The sequence below is a fragment of the Orcinus orca genome, chromosome 3 (genome assembly GCF_937001465.1).
Source record: "Orcinus orca chromosome 3, mOrcOrc1.1, whole genome shotgun sequence".
NCBI classification, from domain to species: Eukaryota; Metazoa; Chordata; class Mammalia; order Artiodactyla; family Delphinidae; genus Orcinus; species Orcinus orca.
Window position 1 is genome coordinate 124,351,985 of NC_064561.1, and position 27,907 is coordinate 124,379,891.

A 27,907-nucleotide genomic window follows, 5' to 3' on the forward strand; every position below is an offset into this window, starting at 1 on the left:
GTTCCAAAATAGTTGTTTGCCTAACATATCTATTAAGATTGAGTTCTTAGATCTCTAAAATCTATGCAGGTAACTAGATTGTGATATCAAAATTCTACCTTCACTCTTTCTTTTCCGAGGAAGAAGGCAGTGGCGTGCAGGACATCAGCGGCATGAGTGGAGTTGTGGTAAGCGTTGGAGGAGTGGTAGTTGGATTCAATCACTTGGAGCCAGGCCCGAAGGGTAGTTTCAGAACAGTGTAAAAATTCACATACTCCAAACCGGGAAAAGACTTTTAAGCCCAGGTAAACCAATGGCCTGGAAAACAGGGGGAAAAAACTCTGATTCATTGTATTCACCGCTCCAGAAGCTGCTTTCTTTGAAGCTACTGGGAAATTGAGTCATTTCTTTCCTGATGCTTCATAGGCACAGGGGTATAAAAATATGTCGTCTCCAAATTAGAAGGTGATAGAGCATCTCCTCTTCACTAGCCACTTCTTTAAAACTAGGTGCCTCACGGTGGTTAATCCAAAGGACTTCTAGACTGTCTTAAGTCATCTGCCCTTCAGTGGCTCTAACAACCGAGAGGTCCCTGACAGTCCCTGTCTCTGCTTCCACGTAACCTTTGTACTTCCTGTGTCCCCTGAGGAAGTTACTGAGCTTAAGGACAAAAGGAATGGCTTGTGTGGGTTCAGCAAAGTCATGTCATTTAGAATTAAGTTACTTATTTATAGTTATCATTCATATCCAACACCCCTGGAAGAAAATGGACTTCTGTAATAGAAGAGGACTTTCTGTGTTATCTAATCTTTCCCCTGCCTATAGGATGGATCAAAAGAAAAGTCTACAGTGCTCTCAAACTCATCTTGTAAGGTGGGACTTGAACAAGTTTGGGGCTAGGAATACTTAGAACTCTTGGCTCACTGGCGCAAAGGAATGACCTGGGTAGATCTGAAGAAGACACTCAGTATTTCTTCATCCTGGGTATCACCAGGCTGATCCCACATCTTAGCCTCCAATACTCTCTTCTCCATAAAGGAGCTCACTCAAGGGGCCACAGACTCTCTGCGCATTTGACACTCCTCCAGCATGGCATGAAAAGCAGAACCTGGGAGGTCACTTGTGGCAAGGACTCACATCTCCCTCAAAGTTTCCAGATGTGAAAGTCTTGAGTGTGTCCATCAATCCTCCCCCTGCCTACAGCCAGAGAAGCCACATACCTTTTGTGTGTCACAGCTTCCAATTCAAATATGTTGAACTCCCAGCTTTCCTCATTATCAAGTAATTGAGCGATAGAAGGGGGGACATCGTTGATGGTTACTGGCATCCCAAGGTGACTGTGACTCTGGGGCACATCTGAGCAAACAGATGGGGCAGGAAGGGTGGGTAACTGTGGAATCTTGAGTGCTGCTAAGCATTTGTCATCTTCATGGTTGCTACTAGAAAGAAAGTCTTGAACTTCCAGGGGTAAGAAGATTTTCCCTTCAGGGTTCTCTTACATTATTAAACTTCAGGACCCCCCAACAGAAAAATAATTCAGTTTAACTGTTTAAATATAGAGAGATTTGCAATTCTTATTCTGACAGCGCTCAGAGAAGTAATTTATATTAGGAGACCTGGTTTCAAATGTAGACCATAGAGATGCTTAAACTCCAATGAGACGAATAGAAAGTATCACCAAGGCCCTTCCCAAACAATAATCACAACACTGAGGAAGACAAAAGGCCAGAGACAGGTTATCAGTGACAAGTGGATAGAGGACAACTTACTCTTAGTGAACACATACTCGTTTCCTGACAACCTTCTCAAGCCATCCTGGAATAAAGAAAGATGCTATGAGAAGCATGCTTTATATGCCATTACCATTACTCTCTCATTTCTTTTATTAGCCAAAGAGATTTGAATCCTGAATAACCCAGTCAATCTGGAACTCCAAGTTGAAGCTCAAAATCAAGTGAGAACAATGGCTACAAAACAGTGGATACTCTCCTTTCCAAGGCTGTTAGCCCCAGGAGATGGAGAATTGAGAATTAAGTGGCTATGACTGCATTCAAGTCTCACACCTGAACTGTGAGTTAGCTCTGTTCTCATGCCATCTTTCTCTTGTTGCATATTGAAGCCACATAATGAAATCACAGAAGTGATCTTGCTTCGGGTACCTGTTAATTTGAAAGGACCCCAATTACCCTCACAAGGACTGTGTTATTCTTGTGTTCTTAGATTTGCATCCTGGGGAGCCAAAGCTATGGGCCACATCTGGGGGATGATTTAATGTAAAGCCTTTAAAAGGTTGGGCTAATTTTTGACTAACATCTAAATTAACTCTTTTCCAGCTGTAGTTTCTGTCTTATAACATGAGCTTCACTGTTAGCCTTTAAAGGAAGTTTCTGGATTTGAGGTCTTTGGAAGGGCAGCATAAGGGAGTGAACAGAATTTCGATGTTCTGCCATTTAGTAGGCTCGTGAACTTTAGTCCCCAGCTGTTCTTGCATCTCATTTTCCTGCCCTCTACCTTCTACCCCCGAGTACCTAATTATTTAGACCTCTGCTTAAAAGCCATTTGTAATTGCTTATTTGTCATCCTCAGAAAGTATGTGCTAAGGTTTAAAGTATTAATGAAGGGCTCTCCTGAAGTCACACTCTGGATATTTAGGCCAAGAGCTTAATTTTCAAAACTGGATAAATTGATAAGTAACAATGGCCATAACCTTCCTGCCTCTAAGGCAGGTATCACAAGGAACTCCTCTGTTCTTAATCTTTCTTTCTTCTCTTCCCTAATGCTACATAAAAAAGGGGGAATCTTGTACTGGTTCCTCACACCATTTCCTGGAGAGGAAGCCCAACATGGTATGGCAGCAGGGGAAAGGAGGGCAGATAACTTGTTCTAGGAACCAGAATGGTTCTGCAGCTCTGCAGTGGCCAGCCTCCTGACAGACCCTTGGCAGTGTTCTATTTTTCTTTTAATTGCAGTATTTTTGATTTACAATGTTGTGTTAATTACAGGTACACAGCAAAGTGATTTGGAGATATATATATATACCTTTTCAGATTCTTTTCCATTATTACAAGATATTGAATATAGTTCCCTGTGCTATACAGTTGGTTCTTGTTATTTATCTATTTTATATATAGTAGTGTATATCTGTTAATCCCAAACTCCTAATTTACCCACCCTCCCCCCAACAGTTCCCCTTTGGTAACCATAAGTTTGTTTTCTATGTCTGTGAGTCTATTTTTGTTTTGTAAATAAGTTCATTTGTATCACTTTTTAAGATTCCACATATAATTGATATATCTGTCTTTCTCTGTCTGACTTACTTCACTTAGTATGGTTATCTCTAAGTCCATTCATGTTGCTGCAGATGGCAAACACACACACACCTTGCCAGTGTTCTTTAGAACTAAAGTCTACACTGCATTGGGATCGGGCAACCAAGGCCAGCCGAGGGGCTCAAAAGGATCAGGAGGTCACTCAAATTACAGGCTCACCAGAAGCCTTTAGTAGGAACAAGGAGGATGGACCAGAAAGCCAGTCAACACTCAGCATTTGGTGGCAGGACTAGACAGAAAACTTCAAAGTAAAACTCTTCGATGACTCTTGGACTTTGTTTTTCTCCCAAAGAATTCTTCCAGCTTCAGTCTCCAATAGGGAGCACAAATGAATAATTTGAATTTTCTCATTTTTCTTCACTTGCTGATAGATTATGATTACAGCCAAATAGATCACAGCAAAAACACTAGAACAGGATGACTCCTTAGAAATAAGCTACTTTTAGTGGTTACAAATGGTGGTATTGGAGTGCCAGCATGGGGCGGCTCCTCCTCCCCTCCCCATACTGAGCCACAGCAGCTCCACTCTGCTTTTATTGATTGTAAAGGGAACTCTATATAAAGGTTTTATTTAAAGAAAGAATTCTACAGCTAAGATTTTGGAAACTAGTGCTGTCATCTAAGTACCAACGCTTTCATTATATAAAGAGCCTGAGGTCCAAGGAATCCTAGCCATAACCCTCAATGGAATACTGTACCAGGTCAAGGGAAAGAAGTACAAAAGGGCTCCATTGTGATATTTAGCCTTCAATCAACTATTTACTCCTTACTGTAGTACAAATTCAGAGGACAAATTAGTCATTTGTGCTCCTGCAACTGCTTCTGGTTATGCTGATGTTAGCCCATACAGCACGTATTTCTACACCTAAAGGTAACAGTTTATATGTTACATGTTACATGTTCTCTGGAGTGCACTTAACATTGTCCTGCATTTCTGGGTTTTCCTCATCACTCACAGTCATCAGGCCTCCCACGAGATCACTGGTGTGGGGATCTTCATCTTTGGTACCCAGCTGAGGGGAGTACAGTTCTGTGGTCCGTAAAATTTCTAAAACTCTGTCCAAGGCTTCTGCTACTGTGACAGGACTGTTTTCTTGGGCTGCATTGATTATATTTATAACCTAAGGAAGTAAAGAGAGAGAAAGAATCAATTTGAGGACATTAGGATTCTTCTTCTCAAAACTCACTCATGTGCCTAGAATCCAAAAGAAATCAGATGATAACACATCTTACTGTTCAAAATGACCAGTGCTTTCACGGCACCACCCTCTTTATACTGAAGCATGCTTCTCATCCCACCCTATCCCAGTGTTTCTCTTACTTCAGGGACTACATTTTCTCAGGCTCCTTTGCTGATCCTTCTCCTTTAGCTCTCTTCTACAGGTTGCAGTTCCTCAGACTAGTGCTGGGCCTTCCTCTCACTCCACAGTCCTTTCAGAGATGAGCTCTTTCATTTCCAGGACTTTGGACACATACGATCCACATGCCCAGGACTCTCAAATTTATATCCCAGCCCTGAACTCCTTTTTGACTTCCAGATTTATATATTCAGTTGCCTGCTTGACATGTCTATTGGAATATCTTACTTACATATCCAAAACTAAACTCACACCTTGCTCTCCTCTTCCCAAAGCAAAGCAAGCAAGTAAACCAAACAGAAAATGAAAGACAAGAGCTGTGCTCCTCTGGTTTCTACATTGCCGTGAAAAAAAGATATTAATCTTGTGCTCAGACCAAAACCCTGGGAGGCCCTGGTTGACATATCACTTTCCCTCAATTCTCTCCCTACCTGACAGTATAATTCATCATCAAGATGAACTGAATTTACCCCCAAATATTTCCTGATCTACTCATTTCTCTCCACCTCCACTGCTCTAATTCTAGTACAGCTAACACAATTTCTTGCTTAGAATTCTGGAAAAGGTCCCTAACTGTCCTCTTCTCTTTCACTCTTGCCATCTCCAGTCCATTCTCTGCATGGCAGCTTGGTGTTATTTTCAATAAACGTATCTGGTCATGTCACTCCCCTACTTTAAACTCTTCAGTGGTTTCCGTTGCACATGAACTAAAATATAAACTTATTACAGCTCTATTGGCCAGAATGAACTGAGCCCGGCACAACTCCATGTCACCATTTCTCCCCTCTGCTCTCCAAGCTCCAGTCACACCTGACTTTCTTTCAGGTCCTCGTTTGCTCCATTCCCTCCTTTTCCCACCTCAGTGCTCATGCCTTGCTGTGCCTGCTGCCTAGAATCCTCTTCTCCTAACATCTTTGTATCCTTCAGGTCTTACTTCAAACATTACTTCCTCTACAGAGAGACCCTCCCTGACCAGCCCTCTCACCCAACCAAACTAGGGCCCTAACCTAATTTTCCCTCATAGAAACCTGTTGTTTTCCTTTACGGCAGTTATTGCAATTTATAACTACGTATTTATTATGTGTTTGTTTAATATCTGTTTCCTTTACTAGACTGTAAACTCCATGATATAGGTATTAGTACGCCATTCATCACGTTATCTCCAGAATATAGCCTAGTGTTCAGTGGCCCTGATTGCAGAGTCGGGGCAGCAGCTGCTACTCACCTTTGTGATGGGAGCCTCGATGGTCATGGAATGGATCCTTGCCATGGATGGGTAGCGACGATTCTGTAGGCTTGGTGCTGGAGAGAAGTCAAGAAAGTTGTATCTGGTTCTAGTGGCTCAGCTGCGCTGAAGTGCAGCAAAGGAACCCTGCACGGACTTGGGGGCCTGATTCTCACAGGACTGCTGTCCTCCACTGCTCCCCATAAAGCAATGAATTCACCCATCTCTTAGTCCTAAAAGGCTGAGAGCTCAGCCACTACTTGCCAGGGACTGGAAAGGGTGGTCTGGCCTGGAACATTGATGACAGGAAGGCTTTATGAGTCTCAGGTCCACAGGGGGATTTCAGAGAAGGTTGATGGGATCCGGAGGCCTCATCCCAACAGCCTAATGATCCCCCAGGAGTTACTTTCCCGTAAGTCACTAAAGCCCAACTTGGGCAGTTCCGTCACTTTCAGTCCTCAGCCACAGGCCGGGTAACTGGATGACTGTAGTGTAGGAGGGGAGGCACGATCCGTGGCCAGGGTGGGGTGGGCAGAAGAATGAGCCCCTCTTATTCTGAGTTAGGGCCGGGCACTCCTAAGACTTTAGGTTCTTAGCACCAGGAGCCCACGGTGGGTCTAGCTCTCATCTGTAAAAACTGAGCTAATCCCGTTGAAATTCCTTCACCCATTATCCTCTCCATCTAAAATGTCCTATCTTTACATGTGGTTCAAAATCCAAAAGGTAGAAGCTTTATTTGAAAAGCATTGTTCTCCTCAGATCTTCCTACCCCTCCCTGAGAGGCAGGCAGGAGGGAATAGAACTCGCATGTTATAGAGCTGATAACTTAATGTAGCTGATGTCAGCAGAGCCTGCCTGCCGGTCAGCCATCTTTGTAGCCATCTCCACTGCCATAGCAGCCACCATTGCTGCCCTTCTATACTCTTCAGCCTTCACTTCTCCCATGCTCTGGAGAGAGAATGGATGATCCCATCTCAAACTCTATTCTGAAAACTGAACTAATCCAGTTGAAATGCCCTCATCCATTATCCTCTAAAATGGATACCCTCTTCATCTATCTACACCCTCAGCCCATCGGGAAAAATTTCAGTCCATTTTCTTCCTTCACGTTCTTGGTCCCAATCCCTTGCATGCCTTGTGGTGTATCCATCTTCCTCTATGAATTATACATCTTATCCCTAGAGTCTTTGGTCCTTGCTAGTTCAGCCACTTCTCTCAGGCTCAGGTTTCCCATTGTGACCTGAAGGACCTGAAGGATAGCAGCTAAGAGTGACCTAGCTATTGAAACTGAGCTGCTCTAGTGGTTATGTGGCCTAACACACGTTAGGCCATAAAGGAACAAGCATGGAGTCATTTCACAGAAAAGGCAAAGACTATATAAAAAGTAAAAAAAAGAATAAAAAGGCCTAAAATTTTTTCCATCTACAGGAAAAAAGCCAGTTTAGTTGTAATCCTATTCCTTGGGGTTTTGTTTATATGCTGAGGAATTCTTAAATATATTCCTGTGTCATTTTCTACACTTTAAAGTCAAGGAAATCTGAAAAACTTACCATCACTGCCTCGAGATGATATTGATTTCACATCAATGGACTCTTTCCTCCTGTTCTTGTGTCTGAATGAATGAGACTCTAAGGATTTCAGAGTAGTAATTGAGAGTGATTAGTTTTCAAGCTTATTCACAGGCAAAGTTTAGACATATTTTTTCCCTCATTCTCCAAAGAAAACGAGGTTACTTTTTAAGCACTGTAAAATATTTTTAAGAAATAGTGAGCCACTGTCTCTTCAAATCATCAACACACACAGAATTATCAGTCATATTAATTGTAAAATGACATCTTTTCCTTGTGGTACCACATTACATTGTAATGGAGCTTATTATTAAGGGTTACTTAGTCCCATTAATAAATATCTTCTTGAAAATAAACATTAAAACTTGGGGGAAGGCTTCCCTGGTGGCGCAGTGGTTGAGAGTCCGCCTGCCGATGCAGGGGACGCGGGTTCGTGCCCCGGTCCGGGAAGATCCCACATGCCGCGGAGCGGCTGGGCCCGTGAGCCATGGCCGCTGAGCCTGCGCGTCCGGAGCCTGTGCTCCGCAGCGGGAGAGGCCACAATAGTGAAGAGGCCCGCGTACGGGAAAAAAACAAAAACAAAAAACAAAAAAACAAACGGGGGGAAATTTTGAGGGATTCATTTTGACATGAAGGACAATACATTTCCATGGGTGGGGAAGGCTTCTATGGGGATATTTGAGGAAATAAAATACTAGTCAAGTTCACAGAGAGTAGAGTTTGAGAAACTAATTTGGACCAAGTTTAGGTCCCTCTGTAAAAGACCTCTTGATGGTTTTCTAGGTTCTCCTGAGGATATGATTTCATCAAATGATGCAGACTGTTGATCCCAGGAATGAAGAGAAGAAAAAGCAGTTTTCTAATCCGAACAAATTCCAACAATTTAACTCTCACTTTTGTCCTTGTTTTCTGAGGGAAAAAAAATCTGTGTAAGTCTTTGCAGACTTTGAATTTAATGCTTAAAATGTGCTGTCACATTAATGTGAGATCTAATCAATCGGTGCATGCTACCAGTGAGGACCAAAGGATAAAAATGTCAGGGCAGCAGAGGTGGCTTCAGAAAATTGCATTTTCAGGGCATTTGCTTCTTGTAGGAGTAACCCATGAGCAAGGAGAGAAACTTAGCCATAACACAGAATTTCTCCTCACTGTGCAGAAAGGAGGCAGATGTGCAGGTTTCAGCAGGGGGATGCTTTTCTTAGACACTGATAAATGATCATATTCCAAGAAAGAAAAGAAGATGCAATGCTTTTTAAAGAACTGTCTACTGACACCAAAAAAAGTGCAAGAGAGCATAGTAACTAAGATAACCAGTTCCAGAGCCAAATTGCCAAAACTCCAATCTCCACTATGCCATCTAATACTGTGCAACTTTGGGAACGTTCCTTCTCTGTGTCTCAGTATCCACACCTGCAAAGTGGGGATAGTTATAGCACCGCATTCATAGGCTGTTGTGAGATGTAAACAAGTTAATTCATAGATAGCACTTAGAACAGTGCCTGCTACATAGTAAATATAAAGTTCATGTTTGCCTATTATTAATTACATTTGTTCATCTGCATGTATACCTCTTTTTAAGCAAATGTGGGATCATGTTATAATATTATTCTACTACTTGCTATCACTTTATAGTATGTCTTAGATATTTCTTTAGCTCACCTTTTTAACCATTTACTTTAATGTCATTAAACATCTGATTCAATTTTAAAAAGGTTAAATCAGTAATGAAACTTGAATTATATTTATATAGCATAAAGTGGAAGGCAGAACTATTATAAAGTTAATCTGAACAACATAGCCAGCCATAAGACCTTGTCTTAAATACCTAACTTAAACTATTTTACTACCCCTTTGCCTAATTTTCTTTCAGACCCTGCCTTAATAATTTTCCTAGCCTTGGATTTGAGTTTCAGTACTTCTTTATAAGATACCTATAAAATTATATTGTTAAGATCATATTACATCTTTCAAACCCTGAGGAAATAATAGTGGTCACTTGCAAGACATTGGATTTAGCCTATTACATTTAGGAATGTAATAATCATACACATTCCTAACAGTTGTTTACCAGATAACAAATTAAATCTAACTTATTAAATATTTAAGATTAAATTCAGGATTAAAGAGCACAAGAATTCCTCAAAATGTAGTTTCCAAATAAAACTAAACTAGGGAGGCTATAGCCCAGGCTGGCTGGTTGAATTCTAAATCATTCACTAGAAATAATTATTCAAAGATGGATAATGCTTATTCTTTCTTTTATCTCAGCTAAAATTAAGAAAATCTATAGCAATAGAAAAGACTAAAAGTTTGGAGAAATTATTTATTCAATAAAGGCCATTTAAATCAAAGAATTCATTTATTCATTCTCTCAAAAGATGTTGTGGAATGAACTTTAAAACCAGAGAAAAGAAGGATAAGAGAGATTCAAATAGCTATACTCAATGGCAAAAAAGGATACAGTGTCATCAATTAAAAAAAAAATAGCTACCACTTACTGAGCATCTACTATGCACCAGACATTGTGCCTTACTATTTATTTTAAATATAGTAATTATCTTACATAATCATTACAATTCTGAAAGCTACATAGTGCAATCCCCATTTTACTGATGAGGAAATTTAAACTTGGAGAGATTATGTGGGTAGCTTAAGGTCCAAGAGTTAATAAATGGTGGAACTTATGCTTTCCAAGATGGGATGGTTTCAGTTAATCAATGTTCTGTATTTATTGAGTGTCTATTATGTGCAAGGCAATACTGGGCACTGTAAAGGATATGAAAATGCTTATAACAGTTTTTGACACTCAGAAGCTCTTAAGTAAGTTAAAATAATACTCTCACTAGGTTAAAGAAATAAACTAAAACATCTGTGAAAGAGAGAGACAGAGAAAAAGTGTAGAGGGAAGAGGAGAAGGATACCAAACAGTTAAACGCCAGGTACTGCTAGACATTATATACATTTTCTCCTTTAATTCTCATAGGCATTGTTAATTCATTTTACAAATGAAGAAACTGAAGCTCAGAAAGAGCAAATGAAATCTTTCTGAGTAGGTAAAAATATGGTCCATTTTAGAATCCAGGAAAGGCACTAAAGTAAGTAGCCCAGGGTCCAACTTTATGCCTCAGTGGCTGGGAAAGCCACCAACAAGGGAGAGAATGTGTGGTGTGTGTGCAGGAACGAGAATTTTAAATCTTTGGTAGCAGACTGATTTTCCCCTCTAATGATCAAAGAATTCTAGACCTTTCAAATGTAGAAGTCATTAGCAGCCTCCTCTTTTTATGGCAGAGGAAACCAGGAGTCAGGCAGTGAGAGTCTTGCTCAAGGTATGATGTGAGGATGTGGGCAGCTGAAATGGTGATTTGCTGCTCCTGACTGCCTGGCGAGGGCCCATTCACATCTTCTAATTGTATGTAGTCACTGACTGCTGCAAAGAAAGCGAAGACTAACTATGGTATAATAATGTGTGTCCCCTGGACTTTCAGGCCACTGTCTATTTTCAGTTTATCTTGCTCTCCATGGTTTCTAGTCAGCAAAAGAAACCAGGATGAAGAAGGCATTCAGTAGAAAAGGTTGCCATGAATGAAGATTCAAAGCTTTTTAAGGGATCCTGCTTTTAACCTCGCTCTCAGACCTTTCAGTATCAGCACTCAGATATCAGCAATCCAAGTTCTGGGGTGGTGACTGTCAATCCAGACTTCTTCAGAGTGATTCATAGACTTGAACCCACAAATTCCACCTGAGTATGTATGAGTGAAATTGAAGTATTCTCACCTGTTTGAGAATTATCTCCTGAGTCACGATGAACCTTGTGAATCTAAAGTTGTTCAGAAGTTTGGTAAAGCAAGAAAAAGAGATTTAAAATATGGTATTAGTTACATTTCCAGCCAAACAATTTCATTAAAAACTCTGAAAAATTCAAGAAAACAAGAAGTTGCACAGATAATATGAACAGATGAAAGATGGACACCAGCTGATAATACTACAAATTCTCTGTTACATCCAGACACTTATAGAATGCTTGAGCCTGACAGCAGGGAGATACCCAAGGGATACACTTTCTAAGCAAGACGTCTAGATCTCCAGTCAGCTGTTCTCATTTTGACAGTCTGCAGAAATGCAGAAAGACAAAAAACCAAAATTTAAAACAAAATTTAAGATTTTTATATGTACTCTGTTTATATTTCAGACATGCTATACATTTTTCCTGTAATATAAAAGCAATCTAAATTTAAGCCTAGGATATTAAAAAACTTTCCCCCAAAGCTCTTCAAATGCACTTCAGTTATAGACAGTCAATTTACTAAATGTTTCTTCATAAAGTCTGAACTTTAGATTCAATTTTGCACCTAGTTCTTTCTCGGTATCAATTTTTTTGGGCTAATGCTCGGTACATATCTGTCAAATGTTTAGTGCAGTTATTAACATTAGAAATAATAAATATGCTTTCTTTGGGGGTTCTGTATTTCTGGTGTTTATAACTAAGACACTGTTACTGGGGCACACCTAGCTTTATCATGATTATAATCATGCTGCTTTGCTGCTAAATCCACCTACTTCCAGTTTCTCAAACCATCACACATTTGTAAGCACTGAATGAATGGAATAAATTAACCTGAAAAACAAGACAGATGAGTATGTAGGACTGTTTATGGGGGGAAGATTAGTATGTTTAGCAGCATCAGCTGTAACAGCCAGAAGTCCCATATATTTCAGATACAGTAAAATGTTCCAGCTTGATTGAACCATTGAAAAATCATCATGTAAAACTGAAGTGTTAAAATAGGGGTTTTGTATGAATTATTCTGCACAGTTCATTCCACATAATTACAGAAAAAATTACACAGCCAGCCTGTGTGAGATCTTGGCCTTATATGTGACTAAGGGCTGTGGCTTATTTATCCCGTAACTATGGGAACTTTTTATTTCTTCTGTGAACAACTGTTTTATGTTTTTTCTTTACAAATAAAGATCATTTGCTACAAAGCTACTGAGTGCAGTATGAATTTCTGATAACCAAATGAATACAACTTTCTCTCAGTCAGCTTCAGCTCAAAAGCAAGTGATCTTTAAATGCTTAGCTTTTCTCTTTGACTCACAATACATCTCTCCTTTAGGAACAAAGCCCCATGGCCACTTTCTTGTCTTTCGTTGACTTCTGCAGGCCAGCTGATTGAACTGTGGGCCTCCTAGGAGGTCAGTGTAGGCTTTGTGCTCCATCTAGTCTCGACGGAACTAGATGAAGCCCAAGGTCCAGCAGATGCACAGTCCAACCCTGCCTTTGGGTCGGAAATGTGCACCTGCCCCTGAAGGGAGAAGAGGGGACAGGGAGGAGGGGAGAGGAGAGGTACCGGGTCTGTCTGCTGAGGTGGCTCTGGACTTTCTCCACACAGGATGTTGCATTCAGCGATTTCTGAGCTGAGCACGCTGCATCCCCATAAACCTGTGGCCCTCAATTGGCTCATCTGTCTCTGATGGGCTCTTCGTTAGGGACAGCAGCAGAAACTGGAAGTACTCCTCAAACAACCAATCACCACTTGCTTTGCACGCAGAGGTTCTGCAGGGCTGTGTCAGGTCATAATTCCCTTCACAATCCTCTGTGGTAAGAGCAGTGCCTGAGGACAGTTTGCCCATCACACCCCAGCAGTGCTAGGTTTTTACTGAAGCTTCCAACTCAGGTTATCTTCCTGCCTCTCCCAGATACCTCCTTTTACAACCAAAGATTCATGTGAATGAAAACAATTCTTTTAGAATTACAATTTTCTTCTTGGAAGGCTAAACCCACCCATCATTTATAACTTGGTATGCATGCTTTTATTAAAATTATTTCCTCAGGGCTTCCCTGGTGGTGCAGTGGTTGAGAGTCCGCCTGCCGATGCAGGGGACACGGGTTCGTGCCCCGGTCCGGGAAGACCCCACATGGCGTGGAGCGGCTGGGCCCGTGAGCCATGGCTGCTGAGCCTGCGCGTCCGGAGCCTGTGCTCCATCCACAATGGGAGAGGCCACAGCAGTGTTTTTTTACCGCAAAAAAAAAACAAAACAAAAAAACCCAAAATTATTTCCTCATAATTCTCAGTCAGGTTCACTGGGGAAATACAGAGAACGAGTGGTCCTGTAGTTTGGCACTCTCTGGTGGGCAGCCAGGAGAGGCCTGTGGGCAGGAAGAGAGGAGGAACCACTTCTCCTGTGACCAAAGCAGCCATCTCTTACATGTCTGCACCGTGCTAGCAGCTCTACATTTACAATCTAGTCATTACAGCACCCTTGAAAGGAGGAAAGGTTGTCATTCCTTCTGACAGATGCAGAAGCTGAGGTTTCGAGAAGTTGAGGGGCTTGTCTGAACCACACAGCTAGCACACAGCAGATCCCAATTTCAAACCCAGCTCTCTCCATCTAAAACCACTTCTCTTTGTCACGTTGCTCTCTACAGTCAGGCCCCAGAAGGGAAGCCCCGGCGCAAGCTTGTTAAACTGGGGTCTGAGGACAATATCCCTGGGTTCAGTGAAGGGCATGTGTCTGAATACAATTTTCTGTGTAATTTTGGGGAGGGTTTCAATCTCTGCTATCGATAGGTTTTGTCACATGCATGCTAAAGCAAAGCAAAGAAATCATAATTCAATGGTTACATGTCAGCCAATCTCTCCAGAGTGTAGTGTTTTTGTTTTCCCTTTTGTAATAGAAATGCATACAGTAATGACTAAGAATTCTGATATCATGTGTCCCCCAGGCTTCAGCACTAAGGTTCTGCAATGTGAATACTGCTGGCCTTGCCTGTGCCACTCTTGCCAGAGCTCAAAGCTGGAATTTCTTAGCAAGGCCTTGGAAGCTTACAGCCTGTTTTGGGGGAAAAAAAATCATAATTCCAATCTTTTAATTCCTTAAAATACTATAGGTTCCCACAAGTGTTACTGTCCTTGTGCTAAATGCTTTGTGTACAGATACCTGATTACGCTTGGCTCAAAAGCACTACGAATTCTGGGTGTGTGTGTGTGTACACGTGCGTGTATGTGTGATTTCAGGGTGATTTGATTGTTTTCCTCTTAAAGAATAATCATTTTAAGACGATATTTTCTTTACACATCCACCAGAATGTCTAAAAAAGAAATTCTGTCAAGTATGTGGAACAAGTAGAACTCTCACATTTTGGAGGGTGTATAAAGTGGTACAGACACTACGAAAAAGGTCTGGTAGTTTCTTACAAAATTAAACATATGCCTACACTATGACCCAACAAATAACATACAAGGGAATCCCCATAAGGTTAACAGCTGATCTTTCAGCAGAAACTCTGCAAGCCAGAAGAGACTGGCAGGACATATTTAAAGTGATGAAAGAGAAAAACCTACAACCAAGATTACTCTACCGAGCAAGGATCTCATTCAGATTCGAGGAGAAATTAAAACCTTTACAGACAAGCAAAAGTTAAGAGAGTTCAGCAGCACCAAACCAGCTTTACAACAAATGCTAAAGGAACGTCTCTAGGCAGGAAACACAAGAGAAGGAAAAGACCTACAATAACAAACCCCAAACAATTAAGAAAATGGTAACATAGGAACACACATATCGATAACTACCTTAAACATAAATGGATTAAATGCTCCAACCAAAAGACACACACTGGCTGAATGGATACAAAAACAAGACCTGTATATATGCTGTCTACAAGAGACCCACTTCAGACCTAGGGACACATACAGACTGAAAGTGAGGGGATGAAAAAGATATTCCATGCAAATGGAAATCAAAAGAAAGCTGGAGTAGCAATTCTCATATCAGCCAAAATAGACTTTAAAACAAAGACTATTACAAGAGACAAAGAAGGACACTACATAATGATGTAGGGAATCAATCCAAGAAGAAGATATAACAATTGTAAATATTTATGCACCCAACATAGCACACAGTAAATAAGGTGAATGCTAACAGCCATAAAAGGGGAAATCGAGAGTAACACAATCATAGTATGAGACTTTAACACCCCACTTTCACCAATGGACAGATCATCCAAAATGAAAATAAATAAGGAAACACAAGCTTTAAATGATACATTAAACAAGATGGACTTAATAGATATTTATGGGACATTCCATCCAAAAACAACAGAATACACTTTCTTCTCAAGTGTTCGTGGAACATTCTCCAGGATAGATCATATCCTGGGTCACAAATCAAGCCTTGGTAAATTTAAGAAAATTGAAATCATATCAAGTATCTTTTCTGACCACAATGCTATGAGACTAGATATCAATTACAGGAAAAAATCTGGAAAAAATACAAACACACGGAGGCTAAACAATACACTACTTAATAAGCAAGAGATCACTGAGGAAATAAAAAAATACCTAGAAACAAATGACAATGGAGACACAACAACCCAAAACCTATGGGATGCATCAAAAGCAGTTCTAAGAGGGAAGTTTATAGCAATACAACCCTACCTCAAGAAACAAGAAATGTCTCAAATAAACAACCTAACCTTACACCTAAAGCAATTAGAGAAGCAAGAACAAAAGAACCCCTAAAGTTAGCAGAAGGAAAGAAATCATAAAGATGAGCTCAGAAATAAATGAAAAAGAAATGAAGGAAACAGTAGCAAAGATCAATAAAACTAAAAGCTGGTTCTTTGAGAAGATAAGCAAAATTGATAAACCATTAGCCAGACTCATCAAGAAAAAAATGGAGAAGACTCAAATCAATAGAATTAGATGAAAAAGCAGAAGTAACAACTGATACTGCAGAAATACAAAGGATCATGAGAGATTACTACAAGCAACTATATGCCAATAAAATGGACAACCTGGAAGAAATGGACAAATTCTTAGAAAAGTACAACCTTTCGAGACTGAACCCAGAAGAAATAGAAAATATAAACAGACCAATCACAAGCACTGAAATTGAGACTGTGATCAAAAATCTTCCAGCAAACAAAAGCCCAGAACCAGATGGCTTCACAGGCAAATTCTATCAAACATTTAGAGAAGAGCTAACACCTATCCTTCTCAAACTCTTCCAAAATATAGCAGAGGGAGGAACACTGCCAAACTCATTCAACGAGGCCACCATCACCCTGATACCAAAACCAGAGAAAGATGTTCACAAAAGAAGAGAACTACAGGCCAATATCACTGATGAACATAGATGCAAATAGCCTCAACAAAATACTAGCAAACAGAATCCAACAGCACATTAAAAGGATCATACACCATGATCAAGTGGGGTTTATCCCAGGAATGCAAGGATTCTTCAATATATGCAAATCAATTAATGTGATACACCATACTAACAAACTGAAGGATAAAACCCATATGATCATCTCAATAGATGCAGAAAAAGCTTTTGACAAAATTCAACACCAATTTATGATAATCCTCGAGAAAGTAGGCATAGAGGGAACTTACCTCAACATAATAAAGGCCATATTTTACAAACCCACAACCAACATCATTCTCAATGGTGAAAAACAGAAACCATTTCCACTAAGACCAGGAACAAGACAAGGTTGCCCACTCTCACCACTAATATTCAACATAGTTTTGGAAGTTTTAGCCATGGCAATCAGAGAAGAAAAAAAAAAAAAAAGAAATCCAAATTGGAAAAGAAGAAGTAAAGCTGTCACTGTTTGCAGATGACCTGATACTATACATAGAGAATCCTAAAGATATTACCAGAAAACTGCTAGAGCTCATCAATGAATTTGGTAAAGTAGCAGGATACAAAATTAATGCACAGAAATCTCTTGCATTCCTCTACACTAATGATGAAAAATCTGAAAGATAAATTAAGGAAACACTCCCATTTACTATTGCAACAAAAAGAATAAAATACCTAGGAATAAACCTACCTAAGGAGACAAAAGACCTCTATGCAGAAAACTATAAGACACTGATGAAAGATATTAAAGATGAAAAATACAGATGGAGAGATATACCATGTTCTTGGATTGGAAGAATCAACATTGTGAAAATGACTACAGTACCCAAAGCAATCTACAGATTCAATGCAATCCCCATCAAACTAAACAACGGCATTTTTCACAGAACTAGAACAAAAAATTTCACAATTTGTATGGAAACACAAAAGACCCCAAATAGCCAAAGCAATCATGAGAAAGAAAAATGGAGCTGGAGGAATCAGGCTCCCTGACTTCAGACCATACTACAAAGCTACAGTAATCAAGACAGTATGGTACTGGCACAAAAACAGAAATATAGATCAATGGAACAGGATAGAAGGCCCAGAGAGAAACCTATGCACATATGTTCACCTCATCTTTGATAAAGGAGGCAAGAATATACAACGGAGAAAAGACAGCCTCTTCAATAAGTGGTGCTGGGAAAACTGGACAGCTACATGTAAAAGAATGAAATTAGAACACTTCCTAACACCATACACAAAAATAAACTCAAAATGGATTAAAGGCCTAAATGTAAGGCCACACACTATTAAAACTCTTAAAAGAAAACATAGGCAGAACACTCTGACATAAATCACAGCAAGATCCTTTTTGACCCGCCTCCTAGAGAAATGGAATAAAAACAAAAATAAACAAATGGGACCTAATGAAGCTTAAAAGCTTTTGCACAGCAAAGGAAACTATAAACAAGATGAAGAGACAACCCTCAGAATGGGAGAAAATATTTCCAAGTGAAGCAACTGACAAAGGATTAATCTCCAAAATATACAAGCAGCTCATGCAGCTCAATATCAAAAAAACAACCTAATCCAAAAATGGGCAGAAGACCTAAATAGACATTTCTCCAAATAAGATATACAGATTGCCAACAAACACATGAAAGGGTGCTCAACATCACTAATCATTAGAGAAATGCAAATCAAAACTATAATGAGGTATCACCTCACACCAGTCAGAATGGCCATCATCAAAAAATCTACAAATAATAAATTCTGGAGAGGGTGTGGAGAAAAGGGAACCCTCTTGCTCTGTTGGTGGGAATGTAAATTGATACAGGCACTATGGAGAACCATATGGTGGTTCCTTACAAAACTAAAAATAGAACTACTATACGACCCAGTAATCCCACTACTGGGCATATATCCTGAGAAAACCATAATTCAAAAAGAGTCATGTACCACAATGTTCACTGAAGCACTATTTACAATAGCCAGGACATGGAAGCAACCTAAGCGTCCATCGACAGATGAATGGATAAAGAAGATGTGGCACATATATACAATGGAATATTACTCAGCTATAAAAAGAAATGAAATTGAGTTATTTGTAGTGAGGTAGATGGACCTAGAGTCTGTTATACAGAGTGAAGTAAGTCAGAAAGAGAAAAACAAATCCTGTATGCTAACACATATATATGGAATAAAAAAAAAAATTGGTTCTGAAGAACCTAGGGGCAGGACAGGAATAAAGACGCAGACGTTGCGAATGGACTTGAGGACACAGGGAGGGGGAAGGGTAACCTGGGATGTAGTGAGAGAGTGGCATGGACATATTTACACTACCAAACGTAAAATAGATAGCTAGTGGGAAGCAGCCACATAGCACAGGGAGATCAGCTCGGTGCTTTGTGTCCACCTAGAGGGGTGGGATATGGAGGGTGGGAGGGAGATGCAAGAGGGAGGAGATATGGTGATATATGTATAGCTGATTCAATTTGTTATAAAGCAGAAACTAACCACCATTGTAAAGCAATTATACTCCAATAAAGATGTTAAAAAAATAATGAGTCAAGGCCAGGATCACAACAATAACAAGCTAACAAGCAAATAAATACTAGATACCTCCTTCAACATTCATTTCAGAATCACCTTGGGAGAGTATGAATAGCATTTGGTAGAAATATCTGAATCTGCTTTTGTCATCACGGAATGACAGTCATACGAGGCATCAGTTGTAATTAAAATCACCAGGTTCCCAGTATGTGAGCCTGGGGGTCATCCGTGATGCTTTCTTTTCTCTCATCCTCATGACTAGTCCATCATCAAATCCTGTAAAATCTCACTTCTAAATACCTCTGGGATTACCCATTTCTCTCCTCTGTCAGAGTACAAGGCTACCATCAGCTCTCGTCTAACTCTAACCTCAGCAATAACCCTTGCAACCTAACCCATTCTCAACTGTTCAATGAGTGTAATCTTGCAAAACTGTACATTTAATCCTGTCTCTCCTGCTTAAAACTGACACTTCCCAATCGGTCTCAGGGTCAGCCCCATTTGACAACATGGCTATGAGGCTGTGCTCACCCTGGCCCCTGCCAGCTCCCCAGATGCACCACTGACCCCTGCTACTCTGTCCTGGGCTTTCAGCTTGCAGGCCACACTGCCATCCCTCTAATTTTTCCATGCTCTTTACTACCTCAGAGCCTTTGCACATGTGACTCTTGCCCAGAAAGCTTCCCAACCCATTCTCTTCCTTTTGCCTATTTATCCTGCAGATCTTAGCTGAACGGTGGTTTCTCAGGGAAGCCTTCCCGGGTATTTCCTGCCCATCCCAGTCCCTCACGAGGTTAAGTCCTAGTGTCCTATGTTCTCAATGGACTTTTCCTTTATTGCGTTTTTTTTTTACAGTTCATAACTGTGTACTTATTTGATTGTTTGTTATCCTTCCCAACTGTAAGTCCTAATTTTAGCAGGAGCTGTGTCTCACTTGATTACCTTTGTATACTGAGTGCTAACATACTACTTGCACATAGAAGTTCAGTAAATATGAGTCCAGAAGAACTGAGGTTAACCAGGTTCTTTACCTTATAGCTTGTGGTGAAAACACTGTTGTTAATGATTTGACCATCATATTGGTCTTTGTTGATTTTACTTAATATGGATGGCTCTAAAGCATTTCATGGTAGAATACTGATAAGGAAGTTTTCCATAAAATGAGTGTTTTTTTTTTAAAAAAGCAAATACAGTAGTGATTTAAAAAAAATCCATGTGCTCTGATAGCGTCAAATCTATGACAAGCAAAAGAGCTGGTGTGATGGTGAGAAATCAAGGCTATCAAACACCTGAGTGCACCCTCGTCCCTGAACCAGTTGCTGCGCCTCTGAGAGATTCTTTGTTAAGTTTCTCATCGTAATCAATGCCGTGATAAAACCCAGTAGATATTATTTAAAAAACAAAATGATTGTTCATATCTGTACATACCTTTATAAAGGAATGATAAGTGACTTTGAAGTATTTCTTGATTATACAGAAGAGTGCCGGCTTTGATCAGAGTTTTCAACCTTTGGCTTTGTGTTGTTTGCTTGTTTTTTGTGTCTTCCCCACCCCAAATATGATGAAAAGGGGTAAAAACCTGGTTAAGATGAAGAAAAGCACTATTCTCTTAAATAATCAGTGTAAGAAATCTTTAAGGGTGAACATTCTTGACCAAAAACTTCATGACAAAACAACGCTTTCACGTATAATGACATGACTTCAGTAATGCAGTGGAGTTTGAACGCTGGATGAGAAACTTGATTATGGGAACTGAGTCATTCGAGACCCTCCCTTCATTTACATGCAAGGAAAATGATAGTGTGAGTGGTCTAATACAGAATTTCTTTGATCATCTTTCTTTACTGAAGATACTTTGATGAGTATTTCCTCAGAAGGTATGAATATCTGTGCATAGATCAAAGGTCCTTTCTATCTGCTCTATTTTCAAAAACCACTTGAAGATACACTTCTCAAAATTCCCAAACAGCAAACAAACACCAACAGTGTTCTCCAAACACTGAAAGAAAACGCCTCATGCAACATTCTGGATCCCCATCCTCAATGGTTACCTTTACATAAGCTCCCAAAGCCATGAACAAGTTGTTGTCGTTGTTCTCACGTACTCTGAGTCTGGTTTCTCAAAATACTATAGCACCGAGACAGAGGAGAAGTTGCCTGGATACCAATTGATGCTCCGTGTCAGATCTCCGCACTTCGGTTAATTTTATGAGCCTTACAGACTCAAAGTAACATCATCTCTGCTCTTTTATCTTGATGGTAATTTAAAATGTTACTTATATCAAAGCAACATGCATTGGTTTGATATAAATGAAAATTCATATGAATATTTAAGATTACACAAGATTAAAAAGAAGGATCTCAAGCTGCTTTTTTTTTTTTTTGTTAATTTGCTGAAAATAAATATCTCCTGTGCTGTTAGGTATTTTCTTGGAAAAACTTAAACAACCTTTTGTGCAGTCTCCGATCTAGCATGTTCAGATATGGCTGGTATCCCTTGGTCAAAACTTCTCTTACTTCTCTCACTAGTGTCCACTGGCCCTACATTCAACATGCGCTTGCAAAAGCCTTTACACAGAGAAGGACTCTCATGATGTAGCCCAGTGATAATCATTTTTCTATGCTTATCTCATGGGAAAACACTTAATGCAAGCGACCATTCAGGCTTAGATGTTTTATCTTTTATCCCTTGTCCAGCTTCTCTTTTAATTGCTTTCAAATACCTACCACGTAAGTACCACTTTGCTTCATACCTGGCAAATACTGAGTTTTCTAATATGGAAATATGATAGTGATTCTCAAACTTCTGCCTAGAATTGGATCTCTAACAATTTCCCAGGTGAGGCCAGGGCTGCAGGTCTGGGGGCCACGCTGCCATTCCTGATGCCTCCCCACTCAGAATGCTCTGCACCAGCAGCACTGGCAACACCTGGAGCTTGTTAACTCCACCCACTCCCAGGCTCACTCCAGACTCTGAATCAGAATCTGCATTTTAACATGTAATCTCTAAGTGATTTGATTACACATTACAGTTTGAGAAACACTGATTCAAGCTGAAAAATCATAGGATTGCCAACAGATCTTCTGATATCTCCATTTTTAGTTGTGTAAACGTATGAACTTCACTGAGTCTCAGTTTCCTTATGGGTAAATGGGGACCAATGCCTACTTTTTAGGATCTAAGAGGATTAAATGAATGTGTACAAAATGCCTAGCCTACTAGCTCTCAGGCTGGTCTTTTATGTCAGAGTCACATAGAAGGCTGGTTAAAACCACACTGCTGGGACTTCCCTGGCGGTCCAGTGGTTAAGACTCCGTGCTTCCGCTGCAGGGGGTATGGGTTTGATCCCTGGTTGGAGAACTAAAATCCCACATGCCGTGAGGTGCAGCCAAAAAAGAAGAAAAATCACACACACACACACACACACACACACACACACACACACACACACACAAAACCACACATCTGTCGTGCTGGGCCCCCATAATTTCTGTTTCAGTAGGTGTAGGTCAGGGCCTGAGAAGTTGCATTTCTAACAAGTTCTGTAAGGCAGAGGCTGCTGATCCAGTGGCCATACTTTGAGAACCACTGGCCTAGCCAACGGTGGGTGCCCAGATAGTGCTGGTCCCCTCGGCCTGCTCTTTCGTAGATGTATCCTGTTTGTTGAGAATATGGATGCAGCACGCTTGCTATTTCAGGATGGAGTTTAGTTTACAGAAATCATTTCCTTTAAGGTAGACACGTAAGCAGCACATTTGTGTTTCTCACTTCTATGCCATCATGCCTCTCGCCTGTGTCCCCTCACTGCTCAGTGACAAAGGGAAACATAGATCAAACATATATAAACTTATATGAAAGAAATTTCATTTTGCTTAACGTTTCTTGCTCTCAAAGAACTATCCATGACTGATGTCACTTTTGCTAAATGTTCTATTGTGTAAACTCAGAGGCCTGCTAGGTTTTGTCAAGAGAATGAGGGAACTGCAATGATCTAACACTTTCTCACTCCTGTTACCCCAGCACTCAACAGAGATTCATTAAACTGCTTAATGACACCCAGACTTTGCTTGCACTGAGATTAGCATAAGATAGAAGCAATCAGCAGGACCTTTGCTTAATAAATCAGGCCCTTTGAAAGCTACCCAGAGGTGGGACAGCACAAAGGAAAAATTAGCAATGAGAGGACAGAATTGTAAAACAGCGTTATCATTGTGTGTCCTGAGGTTCTGAAAATGCTGTTCATTAGAATCTTTGCTTACATTTTGTGAACAATCACCCCCAGGAGAAAAAGGGTATCTCTAATTGATACCTCATCTTCTAATTCAATTCAAGAAATATTTATTGGGCCTGTGAGACAAAGGTGGTTAGGACCTAGTCCCTGCTCTCAAGGGATTTACTAATAGGGGACAAAAAACAAGTCCTGTCACAATGAACTTATTCACTCTGTGTTGAGCGTGTACTATGTGTCTAGGTAATGTTCCAGACACTGGGGATGTGACAGAAAACAAAACAGATAGTTTCCGGAAGCTGGTTCAAAAGTGCCAAGATAGCATTTCACAAAGGGTATGATGCTGAGGGGTTAAAAGGTAAGTTAAGGGCATTCCAAAACTTGATGCTAAATAACCTGGAATCATATATTCAAGTCGTTTGTCCTTTAATGTTTTTCCAAGCCTTCTGGGTTTATCAAGGAGAAAGCCTCAGGTTGGTGGGTCTTTAACACCTACCACTTTCCAAGGAGAGGGGGCTCAGTCTCCAAACTTTCAACCAACAGCCATAGCTTTCTAGATTTACTAACACTGTGGGGTTTTTTTCTACTACATCTATTTTACTGTTAACCTTTCATTATGGCTAACTATTGTGGTATTCCATTTTATGGTAGCAATTACTGTGGTGATATAAAGTTTTAGAAGTGACTCCTTCTTGGAAGAGGTAAAACTGTCACTCTATGCAGATGACATGATACTATATATAGAAAACCCTAAGGACTCCACACAAAAACTACTAGATCTAATAAATGAATTCAGCAAAGTAGCAGGATACAAGATTAACATGAAAAAATCAGTTGCATTTCTTTACACTAACAATGAAATGTCAGAAAGGGAATGTAAAAAAAAAAAACCTTTTAAAATAGCACCAAAAAATAAAATACCTAGGAATAAACCTAACCAAGAGGTGAAACACTTATATGCTGAGAACCATAAAACATTAATAAAGGAAATTAAAGACAATTCAAAGAAATGGAAAGATATTCCATGCTCTTGGATTGGAAGAATTAACATTGTTAAAATGGCCACACTACCCAAAGCAACTTACAGATTTAATATGATCCCTATCAAATTACCCATGGCATTTTTCACAGAACTAGAACAAATAATCCAAAAATTTATATGGAATCATAAAAGACCCAGAATTGCCAAAGCAATCCTGAGGAAAAAAACAAAGCAGGAGGCATAACTCTCCTGGACTTCAGACAATACTACAAAGCTACAGTAATCAAAACAGTGTGATACTGGTATAAAAAGAGACATATGAATCAATGGAGCAGAATACAAAGCTCAGAAATACACCCACACGCCTATGGTCAATTAATCTTTGAAAAAGGAGGCAAGAATATAAAATGGGGGAAAAAATCGTCTCTTCAGCAAGTGGTGCTGGGAAAGTTGGACAGATGCATGTAAATCAGTAAAGTTAGAACACACCCTCACACCACGCACAAAAATAAACTCAAAATGGCTTAAAGACTTAAACATAAGACATGACACCATAAACTCCTAGAAGAGAGCATAGGCAAAATATTCTCTGACATAAATTGTACCAATGTTTTCTTAGGTCAACTCCTAAGGCAACAGAAATAAAAACAAAAATAATCAAATGGGACCTAATCAAATTTACAAGCTTTTACACAGCAAAGGAAACCTTAAAAAAAAAAAAAAAAGAAAGAAAAGAAAGAAAAGACAACCCACGGAATGGAAGAAAATATTTGCAAATGATGTGACTGACAAAGGCTTAACTCCAAAATATACAAACAGCTCATACAACTCAACAACAAAAAAACAAACAACCCAATTGAAAAATGGGCAGAAGACCTTAATAGACATTTCTCCCAAGAAGACATACAGATGGCCAGTAGGTACATGAAAAATGCTCAACATCACTAATTATTAGAGAAATGAAAATCAAAAACTACAATGAGGTACCACCTCACAGTGGTCAGAATGGCCATCATTAAAAAGTCTGCAAATAACAAACGCTGGAGAGGGTGTGGAGCAAAGGGAACCCTCCTACACTGTTGGTGGGAATGTAAGTTGGTGCAGCCACTGTGGAAAACAGTATGGAGGTTCCTCAGAAAACTAAAAATAGAATTACCATATGACCCAGCAATCCCGCTCCTGGGCATATACCCAGAGAAAACTTTAATTCAAAAAGATACATGCACCCCTATTTTAATAGAAGCACTATTCACGATAGCCGAAACGTGGAAACAACCTAAATGTCCATCGACAGATGAATGGATAAAGAAGATGTGGTACATATATACAATGGAATACTACTCAGCCATAAAAAAGAATGAAATAATGCCATTTGCAGCAACATGGATGCAACTAGAGATTATCATACTAAGTGAAGTAAGTCAGAAAGACAAATACCATATGATATTACTTACATGTGGAATCTAAAATATGGTACAGATGAACCTATCTACAAAACAGAAACAGACTCACAGACATAGAGAACAGACCTGTGGTTGCCAAGGTGGAGGTGGGGGAGGGATGGATTGGGAGTGTGGGATTAGCAGATGTAAACTATTATATATAGTATGGATAAACAACAAGGCCCTACTGGATAGCACAGGGAACTATATTCAATATCCTGTGATAAACCATAATGGAAAAGAAGATAAAAAAGAATGTCTCTATGTGTATAACTGAGTCACTTTGCTGTACAGCAGAGATTGGCACAGCATTGTAAATCAACTAGACTTCAATAAAAAAAAATCTTTTTTAAAGTGACTCCTTCTCAAGAAAAATTAAATATGAATAGGTCAGGTGGTGCCTGAATATGGAAATAATCAAAGTCTAGGAGTGAAGTAGGGGAAACAGTCATAAGTCATGTGCCCATCCTCGGCCCCTGAAATGCCCTGGCTTCAGCAGGGAGGAATCAGGCCTGGTTGGAGGATGAGGTTTGGTGGGGGAGATTGAGAAGCATGGGTAGGGCTTGTGGATGCGGACAGGGCAGGTAAGTAGCACATACTGACAATGATAATGACTCAGTCACCTCCGGCTCTGGCATTGATCACACTGGACAGGGGTAGCGCCCTCCAGGGTTTAGCTGCAGAAGGCTTTCTTTGAATTAACTCTCCCAAAATATAAAACAGGTAAAGCAGAGTGACTTCAGTTGGAACAGCAGGGGGTGGGTAGAGGTCTGGAGCTCCTCATACCTGGCCCCTTTCTTCTGCTGAGGAAGCTGAGGACTTCCTTTAACAGAGAATGAAAGCAGACCCAGACAAAACCCTGGTTTTAGAGGTGAGTGATCTGCTACTCAGGCTGATGGTGCTGGGGAAGGGGGTAGGCAGCACTGCGTCAGCTGGAGCGGCTGTAGGAGTCACACTGACCAGCGAGCAGCTAGTGGATCTGGCAGGCCAGTCCCCTTCTGAGTGTAGTTTCCTCGTGTGTCAGATGGGTGGGCCTCTGCTCAGCAATGTGTGACACAGTTCCCAGCAGCCATTGCTGTCTCCTAATTCTCTGCACAGCTCTGCACTGCCTACGTTTCCCACTTCTGTGTCACTGCATGGAACACTACAGCCATTTCTGGTCCTAAGCTGCACGTCTAGGGACTGATGCCACCTGTTAAGAAATACTAGTAAGTGAGACCATTAACTTAATTTGGTCTGTAAACGCTCCTTTAGGAATGAAGGCACAGAGGGGTATTAAATACCACCTCTCCACCCTGATAAAGGGTAACCAGATGGATGAATCAAGCAGCATTTATAATTTTTAAAAAGTATACAACTTCCATATGGCATGGACAGTTTTCTCCCTTCCAAACACAATAAAAACGCCAATTAAATCCAAGCAGGAGCAACATTACTGGAAGGCTGTAATTGTAACTTTTCCTTCGAGTCAGTAGTGGCTGTGAGTGGAGTTCTGTGATGACAGGCCAGCTGCAGGAGGATATTACAGAGAGATTTCATTTTCTGGGGTGGCCTCGCTGATGGAAGGGAGATAGGAACAGATGGCATCAAATCGAGTCATTCTCACTCTAAACAGAGTGTTATTTCCTCTATCCTAGCTTTCAGTTTTACAGACTCCAGTACTATTAATGCTTAAAATGTACAAGAAAAACATCTCTGAAATTCCTGTCTGAAAAGCAGCCGGACACCCACATAGATTTAAATTTTAAATACTTTTTGTTACAGTCTTGGTCCTGTCCAGGTAACAAATTATTTGGGATCATTTGGACTGGTCTACCTGTCTAACCTGACCCTCTGTGCCTGGGGCCGTTCATGTGGAACCTTCATCACCAGAAGGTTCTCACAGCAGCACACATACCCTTGGGCCCCCAGGCTTCCTCAAGAGATGAAACTACCCACCGTGACACTCACTGTGCAGGTGGGCCTGCTTCAGGACAGAAGGCACTGCAGTCCAAGTGTAGGGGACAGTTCGTCACCGTATCAAGAAATCTGTCAGTAGAGGGGCCTAGAGACACAACTGGAGCTTCCTTAGTGACTACATCAGAGGCAACAGCACAGCATCTAAAACGTC

General features: G+C 40.3%; 1 protein-coding gene across 7 annotated transcripts in view; it reads right to left on the reverse strand.

Moving 5' to 3' along the window:
* Positions 1-27,907, reverse strand: part of PDE8B (phosphodiesterase 8B) — a 385,418-nt gene that overhangs the window by 23,819 nt on the left and 333,692 nt on the right. For all 7 annotated transcript variants that reach the window (XM_049707740.1, XM_049707742.1, XM_049707743.1 and 4 more), the window contains 7 exons: positions 11,234-11,276; positions 7,442-7,519; positions 5,892-5,968; positions 4,265-4,429; positions 1,749-1,794; positions 1,200-1,335; positions 99-297 (listed from right to left, as the gene is read on the reverse strand). In XM_049707740.1, the coding sequence (XP_049563697.1) occupies positions 99-297; positions 1,200-1,335; positions 1,749-1,794; positions 4,265-4,429; positions 5,892-5,968; positions 7,442-7,519; positions 11,234-11,276 (744 nt within the window). The remainder of the gene's footprint in view (positions 1-98; positions 298-1,199; positions 1,336-1,748; positions 1,795-4,264; positions 4,430-5,891; positions 5,969-7,441; positions 7,520-11,233; positions 11,277-27,907) is intronic.